The sequence below is a fragment of the Talpa occidentalis genome, unplaced genomic scaffold (genome assembly GCF_014898055.3).
Source record: "Talpa occidentalis isolate TD23 unplaced genomic scaffold, MPIMG_talOcc4v2.1 talOcc4.16, whole genome shotgun sequence".
NCBI lineage: Eukaryota > Metazoa > Chordata > Mammalia > Eulipotyphla > Talpidae > Talpa > Talpa occidentalis.
Window position 1 is genome coordinate 26,089,190 of NW_023601653.1, and position 13,687 is coordinate 26,102,876.

General features: G+C 33.4%; 1 protein-coding gene across 3 annotated transcripts in view; it reads right to left on the reverse strand.

Annotated features, from left to right (window-relative positions):
- The window catches only part of METTL25 (methyltransferase like 25), a 148,783-nt gene that overhangs the window by 25,205 nt on the left and 109,891 nt on the right, over window positions 1-13,687 (reverse strand). For all 3 annotated transcript variants that reach the window (XM_037513920.1, XM_037513922.2, XM_054696182.1), the window contains 2 exons: window positions 6,173-6,267; window positions 2,468-2,497 (listed from right to left, as the gene is read on the reverse strand). In XM_037513920.1, coding sequence (XP_037369817.1) covers window positions 2,468-2,497; window positions 6,173-6,267 — 125 coding nt within the window. The remainder of the gene's footprint in view (window positions 1-2,467; window positions 2,498-6,172; window positions 6,268-13,687) is intronic.

A 13,687-nucleotide genomic window follows, 5' to 3' on the forward strand; every position in this document is an offset into this window, starting at 1 on the left:
TCACAAGGCACACTTCTAATAAAAAATGTCTTTCCAATTATAACGCTTTGATTTCTAAATTTTCCTGAAGATTATTCCAAAACATTTGATTCAGAATTTTCTATCTCTAGACATATTTTCCATCTCACATTTTTTCTTCTTGAGGAATTCTTTTCTGTGGAACTAAAATTTCTATTTTATCATCTATTCCATACTGCCTCCCAATATTTTCATTTATCCCACAAAAATGCTGCAATTCCCTTCATATTACCCTTACTTTTCCATTGTTCGACTGAAATTCAAGGCATATTGGGAAATCTTTTATTGCACAAAGTGAAAAAAATAGTATTAGTATTAAAAATGGCTTACAAAGTTGTTAATATTTTAATCAGTTGTAACAGATGAGAACTTTAATTTTACATGTATTTCACAAGAAACTCCTAAAATAGTAAAGCACTCCTTTCCCATGCCTTTGAGAAAAATTACCTAAAACATAGAAACAAATGTATATTTATAGTGTTATTAAAAACTGATCGTAGCAAGACCATAAAAAAGACCAAAAAATGCATTTTAAGCAAGCAAACACACAGAAATGGAATGCATAGAAATATAAACAGTATAGAATAAATCAACTTTCGAAGTTACCCTGAGTATATAAAAGCTTTACAGCTGTTTCTTAAGAGAAAGGGAAGAGAGTTATGAAGTGCCCTCAAATGTGCATTCCTGGAATAGCTAGGACTATCCATCCTGGTAAATACAGATGGGGGTAAAGTGGGAAGGGAGTCAACATTTCTCCAGCAGCCTGTGCCTGACTATTCCAGGAATAAACTGGATGTGGCTCAGAGTTTACTTTCTCTCCTTCACAAGTGATAAATCAACTTAACACTTTAATGCATTTTAAAAAGGGAGGGAGCAGAAAGAGAACACCCTTAAAGAATATATATTAGACATGCATTTTACAAGTCTAGTGGAAAGGGCATTAAGCTGGAAGTCAGGACTCTGCAATTAATTAAGGGAGCTAGAATGCACTATTAACTTCGGCTGGGTGTTATGGTCTCAAGTTTGGGATAACACCCAACTCATAAGATTAACTGCAAACATGAGCAAGCACTTGGGGAAAATTGAAAAATACCACACAAATGCATTGGGACATTATGATGTTAAAGGTGCTTTCCTCTCTGGAACCTTAGGGAATCATCTAAAGTGATGTGTAGTGTAGTAGTTGAGAGTTTGGGCTCTAGAGTCAGAGATTAAAATCTTAGTGTTTACTAATTAACATTTTTCTGTGTGAATCATAAGATAATAATAGTTCCTACCTACATTACTATATATGTAGTATCGTAATCGATGAAGAAAACTTTGAGTGGCTTTGGCAAACTTCATGTAGATATAGGTATGACTTTCATGACCATAATTATTCTTATAACAGTAACAATTGACATTTATTGAGGCCTTCCTAAGTGTCAGACATTGCTTTAGCATTTTACACTTTTTATTCATTTAATCCTCACAACTCTATAAGGAAAGTACTATTGTTACCCTATGTATAAAGAAATTAAGTGAAAGAACGAAAAATTTCTACAGGTAGTCAAAGGTTAAATCAGTAACTGATGAAGGCAGAATGCAAACCAGCAGTTTGAGACACAAGTTCACGAAACTTAACAAAATGTTCTAATGTCTTAAAAATCAGTTTTTATCAATTTTAGATAGTTATAGTGAATATATACTTCAAAAAATCACAGATCTTAGCATCCATTTTACCTGACTCATACTAAACATCCACACTTACAAGTGCTTTTATTTTTTTTAATTATTACTTAAAATTAAAATTGATATATGAATGTTCCTTTGAGAGAAGCAAATGAGAGATTTCTAAAATTCAGATGCAACAAAATATCTTGTGAAAATCTTAAAAAGTACTATTTAAAAAATCTTTAAAAATTCCTAGTGTATTTCATGAATCATAAAGTGAGAAGGCAACTGGAGAAGACTATCTGAGGGATATATTTAACTTCAGTGTATATGTGCAAATTGACTTGGTTATTCCAACTAACGAATAATCAAATCAATAAAGAAAAAGGTTAAAAAGCAACCAACTTGATTATGTGTTTTAAACTACAGATAAAAAAGAAATTAAATGCTATACCATGTTTATCTTTGCTTCAATTAAGCCCATAAAAGCATAATAGTCAGCAAGAGCATTCTATAGAAGTATTTACAGACTATTTAGCATAAAACTTAGAAATGAGAAACGTTAGCACAAGAGTATAACGCAGATATTTTCCTAAAAGTTTAATGTACTTTTTTGAAAGTTCATTCTCTTTTTAATTAACAGAAAATGAGTAAATTTGAGAAGAGATGACAAGAAGAGGTGATATTTATCAAAACCCACCAGGTTTTGAGTTCATCAGCAGGTCAAGTAGGAAGAATACTGGAGAGAGAAAATACACTGTTCATCAATTGGGTCAGAGAAAATACTCTTACTTACCCCTTGGCCAACTGCAACCCGTTCCAATGCCTTTAAGGAGAAAACACAAGACAAAAGCTGTTGATGTATTTGGTCTTATCATGCAAGACTTATAAACACATTGTATAAGGGCTTGTAAAAGTGACAGTTAAAAAGATTAATTAAGTGATACTTGTAAGTTTATACACTTAAAAGTGTTACTATCATTAAGGAACGTTAGTCTATGTATATAATTTAGGGCTAGTTTTGTAATGGATATGTGTCATATACACAAACACGCACACCTTAATTTTAGAAGGAAAACATACACTCCTTGAATTTCACAAGAATTAGAAAACAGGAGAGAAGTGAAATGACATATTCTTGGCTCACTTTTTGTGTAGCTAAATCAATAATATTGTGCAATAATTAGACATATTTATTAGCTACTTTTAAACATGTTCTTCCAATTTTTATTAAACATTTTATTAAAACAAAATGAATGGAATATAGATGAAATCCTAGTTCAAAAATCTGCATTTTTTTTCTGCATGACATATGAGTTCAAATTAAATTTACATATGATCAAGTGCCAGGTAGTAGAGAAAATACATGTTTTCACTAGTTTATATATAGTTGTGCATTTTATTTATTTATATTACTTATGTACAATTTTATTTATCTAAGCTCCAGATATTTCTATAAACTATTTCCCTATAATTCTAACAGGTATTCATAGTCCAACATACATGAAAGATTAGTCATAATTTAAGTATGGAATAAAGTCTTCTAAAACTTCCATTAGAGACCTAAATTTCCACAACTTTATCATTTTTTAACTAAATATGATTAAATAAAATTAATATTAACTTAAATTTTATTTTTAATTTTTAATTAGAAAATATTTAAAACAAGGGAAAGTAATGACAGCTATATAATGAATCCTCATATTCAAATTTAAAACTCATATTTGTTTCATAACTGTCTTCATAAATAATATTTTTTAGAGAGAGCTGGATTATATGCTTTTAACACTGAAACGATTTACAGATAATCCTGTGTAAATGCAGATTTTGCAGATATAAAGGATAAAGTGGCTTCCCTCAGATTGCATAGCAAGTCAGCAGTAACTAAAGTCAGCAAGTCAGCAGCAATTGAGCAGTAACTAAAAACTTGTTCTTTAAACCCTGATTTTTTTATTCCTTTGCACCATGGAAATTTAGGGTGAAAAGAATTTATTGGATGAAAATTTGGTTGGCAGATATTGAAGGAAAAAAAGTAATTTTTGAAGGATACCTTCACTGAACATGTAGAATCTGAGGGTCATAAAAACAGGAAATAGTTATGAGATTTTCATATTAAATGAAACAGATATGTCTGGAACAGGCTTATCATTGAAGAAAACAATTTATCATTCATTTATAGTACTGGCCGTGCTAATTTGAGTTTAGATTTTTATTATGGCTTTTGCTAAATGGCTAAATGGAACAAAGAAGCAAAATAGTTTTTAATAATAAATTAGTTGGTGTCAATGAAATAGCATATAACATAAGACTACTTTTGACATGTGTTGCTGATGAGTTTATTTTAGAAATACAAATGATAAATTTTGATTACACAGTAAAAGATAATCAAGTAAGTGATAAGAATTTTCTTATAAACTTTTTTGTAGGTCAATAAAGATAATGAAGAAGACGTAAAGTATATACTTTACGTAAAGTATATACTTTTCATAGTAAAGTATACATTTTTATCAATCTTAAAGAATGCTGATAAGATTGCACTAATCTAATTGAAATTTTATTTCTCATTAGCATCCTTAACGATTAATCTGAAAGTGTCACCAGAAAGGTGTCTTTTGTTTTTCTAACCCCTTAAACTTTGAATATTTGTGACAAAGGTCAGTGATTGAACAAAAGGCAATAAAAGAAGAATCACTTTAAGAGTTGTTAAAAGCTAAGATGGTCAGGAACTGGCGCATGTAAGAAGATGGACATTCCTTAGGAGGCTGATATTAGGCAGGGAAAGTTCCAGCACAGCCTACAAATTCTATGTTTTGGAGTTTGTTTCCAACAACTCTGCTTTTTTGGCTTGTTAAGTGTTTATTTTTATAGTGATTAATTATTATTTTGTAGATACAGTATATTCTTTTGTTTTTCTTGGGGATATTAATAGTTATTTTGTTTTATTTTGGATAGACTCCATTTCCTCCAAGTTCCTTTTTATGTATTTGTTTATTTGACCTCTATTTTTTTCATAGCAGACTTTCCTGAGACATGTAGTGACTCTGAGCTGTCTTTGGTAATTAAAATAGGGGCATCATAAGCCTGATGAAGCATTTTTCATATGAGTGAGGACCACTAAATGCAGGTCTCTCCATAAAGGTGATATCTGTTTTGTTTTGTTGTGAAACCCCTGATGCTAATATCTTTAGGTCTCTCCTTTTAGGCTAGTCAGATTCCCTAGAAAAAACTATCTCAGTTTCTTGCCTGGAGATATAAAACATGTTGCCAGCATTCTGGAAATCAAGTCATTCCAAGAATGACCTGCCATTCTAATGAGACCCTAAGAAAGTATCATTTACAGATATAATGAAAGAACAACACAAATTTCCTGAAAGGTATTTTAAGAGTAACTACAAAAATTTGAGCATAGATTTATAAAATAATTCTCATAAACATACCTAGACCAGTGGTATGCTACTTTTTATATTGCTATGATAATGGCACAAAAATAATGACCCTAAAATAATCAATTTATCTTGGGATTGAACACTGAAAGCAATATTCTGTGTCTGATTTTCAATTCAGGTTATCAGTTGCTTCTCTTTAGCTGACCATCACTGAATTTCCCCTTTCACAGTCCTTATTTTTAATTTTGTTTCCAGGTCAATCACTTTACATGATCTCTTACTGGCAGCCTGCACAGTGGATTTTGTATGCTTGTGGCCATGACGATCAAAACAACGCAAATTTAAATCTAGCACAAGGAGAAATGATGTAGTAAACAGAGAGATGCAGTAAACAGAAGATATAGAAAGCAGCAGCTGCTAAGACTTCAAGATGGCTATGATATTACTAGACAATAGGAATTTAAAGACCTCCATGGTATTTGTGGTTTGTGGCTGACCTCTAAGCATTGCAATGCAGTGCATGACAGTATTTAATCAACTACATTTTAAGTTTCTGATGACAAAAACAATTTACTCTGTTTAACTTGCATCTGCTCCTTTGTAAACTAGTAGCACACCACGAACAGATAAAACCATGTACTAAAGTGTTCTAGGTCTAAAGACACTAGACAAATCAGGCACAATAAAGGTTTTATTTAACTAAACAGTTATTTCTAGTAAGCTAAATAATATATTTCCCATTTTGTAAGAAAAATAGGAGACTACCTACTATAAACAAATTACCTATTATAACACAGTGCTGTGGATAAAGCACTAAAATAATTTCTGAGCTGAAGACTTGGTAGTTGGTACATTTTAAGTAATAATCACATACAAAAAATTAAGTAGGTATAATATAATTCTGCATTAGAGTATAACTATAAATTGTTACAACACTGTAAGGAGAGTGGATAATACTGGAAGGACACAAGTCATTTTGTTCTCATTTTTCCAAGGCACAAAAGCATTAATGATGACACTGCAAAATCTGGAATTTATACATGGTATCAGTCAAAAATCATAGATTTTAAAATATTTAGACAAAGTTCTTAGTCCAGAAAAATATACAATCATACCAAACATGCTGACATTCTGGCATTACGACCACAGCACCATCTCTCTTCCTTTAAATAGTGGCACATTGGAAATCCCCACTTTTCTTGAGTACATTCTGCAGATGGGGGAAAAATATGGATCACTGAAATGAAATTCTTTCTCTTTCAGTTAAAGTAAATAATACATTGGAAAGCAAATTAGTCAGTGAAAGAGTCAAACGGTAGTTAAACATGGAAGTGGTAATGTTTAACAGTTCATTCCAGTCCATTAATTGAAAGCATATTATTGTTATGAAAGTGGTATTTTCTCAACAACAGCTGTTTTGTGTTTAAGCTCCAGGTCTGATGCTAACCAAATGTCAGAATCATTTCTCTAATATTTAGCAAAAGAAATTTAAATTGGAAATGCATTTCATGTTCAGTGTAAATATAGCAGATAATTATTGAGATACGGGACGTTTATTGCTAACCTAACTTTAGCAAAAATGATATATTAAATATGACATTGGGGAATTTATTTTAGAACAATATTAATTCATTCTCAACAATGCTGAAACATCAATTTTTTTTTTCCAGCCTCTATGCTCACTTCTCAGAAAAAGAACAGCTGGACAGACCCTTCTTTCTATATTAAGAGACTATAATATTTTAAACAGTGATTCAATTTGGCTCAATTGCATTTTAGGTTCAAGTAACAACAACAAAAATCAACATTCACTGCTTAGTCACAGGTATCTGCTGCCCAACTAACTTGCATTTACATATGCAACTTGCTGAAGTTCAAATCTCCTCTATAGAACTATTAACCACACAGGGTTTTGAAAAGGAAAATAACCCAATTTCTAAAACCTGGAAAATAAGAATGTAAATTTTATGAAAACTGGACAGTTAAAAGAAATTAAAAGACAATTTCACAAGACTCATGGAGCCCTTGGAGGTTATCCAGGTCCTAGAGACCCTGGACTACTTTCTATGTCTGAAATGACTTGAAACAGTAGTTGAGTTTTAATGAAGACTTTACAATATAACTGAGGCATGATTGCTATTGCTAAAAGAAAGGACTACCATAAGTAGTTTTTTTTCTTTTACAACTAAAAAGAGAAATACTTAGATCTTACTGCAAAACATAAGGAGTTATGCAGTTGTGAGGTTTTAGTCAGAGTGGTTAGGAAAGATACTAGCCAATAAAACAGCTAGTTCGTCCCCCTCCTGCACCGCACCCATTATTTTCTTGTTCCTTGTAGTAACAGAGCGCTCAATTTCTAGCTGGGTATGCAGCAGTTCAGATTAAAGACTGCACTTCCCAGACTCCCATGCAGCCAGTAGGAGAGTTACAAGATTGAGCTTTGGCCAATGGAAGATGTGGGCAGAAATGATACCTACAAATCCTAGGCCATATGCTCAAAGGGTGGGGAGCATGTTCTTTTCTCCACACTTTCTACACTTCCTTCATCCCTCCTTTATCAGGAATATACTGTGGCTGTGAGTATACCGTGGTCATATAAACAACAGCAGCAGTGGGTACAGTAACAAAAGAGAAAGATTCTGGGTCCTTGGGAGATTTTCTGATATGGAGCTTCTACCTCTGGATTAAAGTAGAAATAACCCTGTGTCTTCTTTTAGACATTGTTACTTTCAGTCTGAACCTAATTTACATCTTTATCTTAACTTAATGCTTCCCAAACTTTTTATAGCACAACACTCTTGCAAAATTTGTACATCACACTGGAAAAAAAACAGATGATGATGATTGTGCTGAGGCAAAGCCTAGCAGTTAAAGGAAGCAATATCTCAGTACACCCATAAAACATGCGTGACACACTAGTTGAATAGTTCTGTCTTAATAATAAAGAAGTCTTTCCTGAGGATGAGATACTTGAGCAGAAACCTAAGTGAAATGAGAAACCAAATCATGCAATTAGAGGAAGATAAAAATAACAAACTGTGCTTCCAACATGATATAATTAATCTTTAAAACCATACCAGAATATCTTACAATTTAAAGTGAGAGTTGACTAACAATCCCCCAACTTCTAATATCCCAGCCAAATACCTACTGGAAAAGAGGAAACTGAAATTAACTTATTGCCAAATATGAAAAGAATTCCACTTAAGAAACAACCAATTAATTTGTAATGAAAGGTATAATTAAGTACACCATCACAGGTCTGCAATCTATCTTACACAACTGTTAAAAAAAGCACACCTACTTTCCTGAAAATAGATAGAAAGATCCTCCTTCAGTAATAACCTAAAGAAAACTCTGAGAACAATTACTACTTAATATTAGATAGAAAGAGGAACAGGATTTCTGAAAAATATATTGCATTGGAAAGGGTATATTATTTCCAGGACAAAAAATCTAATATAATAAACCCATATCTAAGTTATTCCCAAATTCCTGATTCACAGAACTTGAAAGATAAAAAATACGTGGCTCTAATTCATTCTGTGGGTGATTTTTCAAAGATTAAATGCTAAATACAGTCTACAAATAGCAATGATGAGGCCAATTACCTCATGCAAGGAATATGTGACAGAAAACTCCCCTGCTTGAGGTGTATGGCAGGTGATCTTCCCCAGAAAGGTGCTAGGATTTGATAAGAGAGGAATATAATAGACTATAGATATTGGCAACTTTTTAAAAGACTACAGATATTGGCAACTTTAGTAATAACTGTGAACCCAGAGGATTTTGGAATATAGAAGAGGTAGAAAACTAGTCAGAACAACAGACATATAACAATAAATTTGATAAGAGGCAGGACACCTACAATGTAAAAAAAAATGCATTATTTCATTCTATGTTTGCAATCCATTTCTTCAGCTTCATTCTGATGGCAGTGAAGAATAAGGCTCCCTTTTATGTTCTGAATCCATGTCACAGAGTTCACCATCTTTATTGCTAAGAATCAGTCTCCTAATTAACCACATTCATATATTTATATTCAACTCTAGTCAAACTGGAATTACCCACCCTTATCAGTAAATCAAATCACTTTCTGCTAGGATGACTTTCATGCTATCTTTAATTGATAACTTTGTAAAAAATGAAGTTTCTTGTTTTTTCAGTCTTCTATTTTTTATTCTTCCTTGTTGACAGTAGAAATACATTAATTGTTCTGTCTTGGAAACATTCAACATGCCAAAAAGAAAAAAAAAAGTCTGCCAAGGGGAAGAAGGTGGCACAGGGCCCTGCCATTAAAAGATGCAGGAAGCTATGAAGGTGATAAATCACATTTGAGAAAAGGCCCAAGAGTTTTGGCCACTGGACAAGACATCCAACCCAAAGGGACCTTACCTGCTTTGTCTAATGGCCCTACTACATCTGGCTGCAGCAGCAGAGGGCTATCTTTTACAAGTGACTGAATGTGCCTCCCGCCATTATGCAGAAACTCAAGCCTAAGACTGCCAAACAACTAGTCTACTGAGTTGCTTAAGGTGGCCCACAAGCACAGACCAAAGACAAAGTAAGGGAAGAATCAGAGATTGTTGGCTTCGGCTGAAAGGAAAGGTACTGGCAAAAAGCACCTGTCCTTTGAGGAGGCATTGATGCTGTCACCGCGCTGGGGGAGTATAAGAAGGCTTGGTTATAGAAATTGTACACGGTGTGGATCCCATCAAGTTGGTTATGTTCCTGACTGCCATGGTTTGCTACTGCATTATTAAGGGGAAAGCCAGGCTGGGGCATCTCATCCACACAAAGACCTGTACCACTGTCCCCTTCATGCAAATTAACTCAAAAGAAGGGGGCCCTGGGTAGGCTGGTGGAATCTGCCAGGACTAATTACAATGACAGAAATGATGAGATATGCCATCACTGGAGAGGCGATATCCTAGACCCAAACTCTGTGGCTTGCATTGCCAAGCTGAAAAGGGGAAAGTGAAAGAACTCATCACCAAACTGGGTTAAATGAACAGTGTTGTCTTCTGCACATGAGGAAAAAAAAATTAATCTCTGAAAAGCAGAGATTTCACAGGTTCTTCATTCTTGTGTTAATAATAATGTACATTTAGGTAAACAAATTTGAAATTTGGAACCACTTCCATTATCCACATTAATCCCCAAATATTTACATATAATCCTTTTAATTATACCTCCTTTTCATTTGAATCTTCATTAGTTCTTAACTGGATACATGTAATACCTAATAACTAATTCTGCTTTTCCTTTTGTTTTGGTCTTTTTTATCCATCCTTTTTTATTTAGATTAAGGTTATCTTTCTAAAATATACACATGTAGCCATATTACCTCAACAACTCTTGTTTTTCTTACTAGTGGCATCTATGAGACCAAAAACAAAGGATATTTTTCTTACTATAGATTTTAAAGAGTTTTTGATACTCCCTCCTTAAAACAGAAAAAGGAAGCCCTTTTGAAACAAATGATAATTAGTTGACATGTTTATAGACAAATAGTCAAATCTAAAAAAATACTTTTAATAGCAAAATGTCGAAATTTATATGCAGTATTCAGATGGCAGTTACACAAAATGTAAAGTTTGATTTAACTTTGCTTTTCCTCCCTCCCTTTTTCTTCAGTAGCATTGCTGTGATGTTAGTCTTTTTTTTTTTTTTTTTAAGATTTATTTATTTATTTATACAAGCACTGGGTACAGTCAGACACATGGGAGGGTGAGAGAATCCACCAGAGCCAGAGGGGAGAGCAGAGAAGGCAGACTGACGAAGACACTGCTGAGGGGAGCGGCGGGCAGCCGGAGAGGTCTGTGCACCATGTGGGGCCCTCGCCCGGCAGCCGGGGATCTAACAGGCGCTGCAGAGGCTGCGGGCAGTTTACCAACCCAGCGCTCAACAGCTGCGCCACCGGGGAGGCCCTGATGTTAGTCTTTTTACTAGCATTGCTGGGTAGAAATTTTTACGTGCTTTGTTGGGTTTTAAATTAATATAGATTTTTAGTTTCAGTTTAGTTAAAAGTTTTGTTTTATTTTTTAATGTAGTTTTTAGATCATAGCACCATCATAACTGGCTACCCTATTTTCCAGCTTTGTGTCATCTAGGGAAAATTACTTTCTCTTATACCTTAATGTCCTCATCTGCAGAGATTAAAACTACAATACTTGTCAACATGAAATAAAATAATTTAAAAGAATGCCTAATACATGTTAAGCTCTTTAAAAATGTTACTGAAGAGTAAGATTGAAAAACAATATTTACAGCCTCTACTTCTGCAATACCCAATTATTTCTCTCTCCCTTTTAATTGAGGTAGCAATGATTTACAACACTGTATGTGATTCAGAGGTATAGATTCATAGCTCTACAGATATATGTTACCACACTATACCCCGTATTTCTCAACCAAGTCCATTGTGATTACTCCCTGCTTTGCTCTCCACCCTCTCTACCCTCTCTGGTAGCATGAATTCTGCAGTCAGATTTCTTGGGTTAGTTTTCTTTATTCCTGTGCTTTGTTTCTCTAAAATCCACATACAAGTAAAACCATCAGCACTTGTTTTTCTTCTTTGGACTTACCTTGCTTAGCAAAATCCTATCCTCCAGTTCCATCAAGGTACGACAAATGACAAGCACTCATCTTTTTCATTGTTGCATACTATTCCACTGTGTTTAAACACACCACTTTTTCTTCATCTGTCCATATGTCATTGTACACTTGGGTTCTACTATAACTTGGCTATTGCAAATGGTACTACAATGAGCACAGGCATGAATATTCACTTTGAGTTAGTACTTTGCATCTATTCTTTGAATAGATATGCTTTATCATACCCAGTTATTTCTCTATGTTTTTAAACATTGCCTGGTACTGAGAAGGATAAAAGAAAATGTTTAATGATAAAGAATAATTGAACTAATACAATCTGATTTTGGCTTCTCACTCTTTAGAATTACAAATTCCCACAGTCAATAAGAATTATCAATCTCAGTGGTTATTTTATTTGACCAGTTCATAAATTTTATACTACTTAAACTCTCTGTTAAGAGGTCCTTTGCTTTTGGTTTTGAATAACAAGTTCTTTTCAAAAGCCTTTGCATCTACCCATTCTTCATATGTAGTGTACCTACTATTACATTATGATTCACTTTGCTGTTTTCAGTCTACAAGTTCTTTTGGGCAATTACATTCACTCCAATAAATTTCATTCCCATATATTGAGTCTCAACTTCTTCCTGAGTTTATGGATAAGAATTTTCAGCTTTTTCCTGATTAAAAATATGCAAAGTAAGACTCATTTCCTAATCCCACAGCGTGATTGCCAATAACGATATATAACCCAATCTAAAACCTTGTCATTATTTTACATTGGCTGGCAAAAATAATGTCCCACCCTGTCCCACTACTGGTCACCATGTCAGCTGACTCTGTCACTGAGAAGTAAGCTACTTCGTTCCTACTGTTCTTATCTAATGTAGCCTGGAGTTGGACCTTTATAACTGCATCCTAACTAGTCTCCTTATATTTGAACTTAGCTCCATGACACTCTATATTCTATAATGCCAGCAAAATATTACCTTTTAGAAATATAAGTAAGTACATGCAACTATTTTGCACTAAATAATCTCCAAAAATATTTTTATGGAACAAAATATATTTTTTCTCACACAGAATAATATTCTGACACCACAGCATCGTATGAGTGGTTCTGACATTCTGTCCCTAATTTGCTTTTTCAGACATATTTTCTGTTTTCAAGACCCTCATCCTCAACTCAGAACAAACCACACAGATTCCTGCCGCTAAGTGGTTTTTCCACAGAACTCAAGATGTCTGTCCCTATTCATTCAATTTTCTAAATGAAGACCAAACTTTAGAAAGCTTTCCTTCATCTTTTAGTTATGAAATATTAGTTAGTCTTTTAGTCTTAACAGCATTTGGTTTATGCATCTATAATTTATTACTCCTTTCCTTCATTTTTTAAATAATTCATTTTCACATTTAAGATCCATGGGCCATGAATACATCACTCTCAAATATGCATGAAAGTTCTCTGAATTCCTCACTAAATCATGAGCTCCCTAACCGGGTAGAGCATCTCATTTATTTTATATCTTCGAGTGCCTACTACTATAGAACTCTGTTGAAGTGAATCGACAGAATTACATAGATGAACCAAGATTATCTAAATGACCTCATTTCATTTGGAAAATAAAAAAAAGGAAATTTAAAATTAGTTTTTCTCCTGCAATAACTTAACATTATATATATCTATTATTTCTAATTACCCGATGCATTCTTATTAGAATACAAGCTTGATGAGGGTTCAGGCTTTGTTTTGTTCAATCTTCTATCCCTTCATATCTGAATAATGACTACCATGCAGCAGGCAAATGATAAATATTTCTTATATGAATGAAAAAAATAACAAATCTTTAGCTAAACCAAACTAAAACTGGGCAAGATTAATATGACTTTCTAAAACAACAATCAACTAAATGAAGAGATATTTATGTTCAAGGAGGAAAAATTTACATAGTGAAAGTCATCAATTCTCTCCATAATGATTTCAAGCTCAATGCTTGTTGATTAAAATCCCAAGTTTATTTTTAATGAATCTT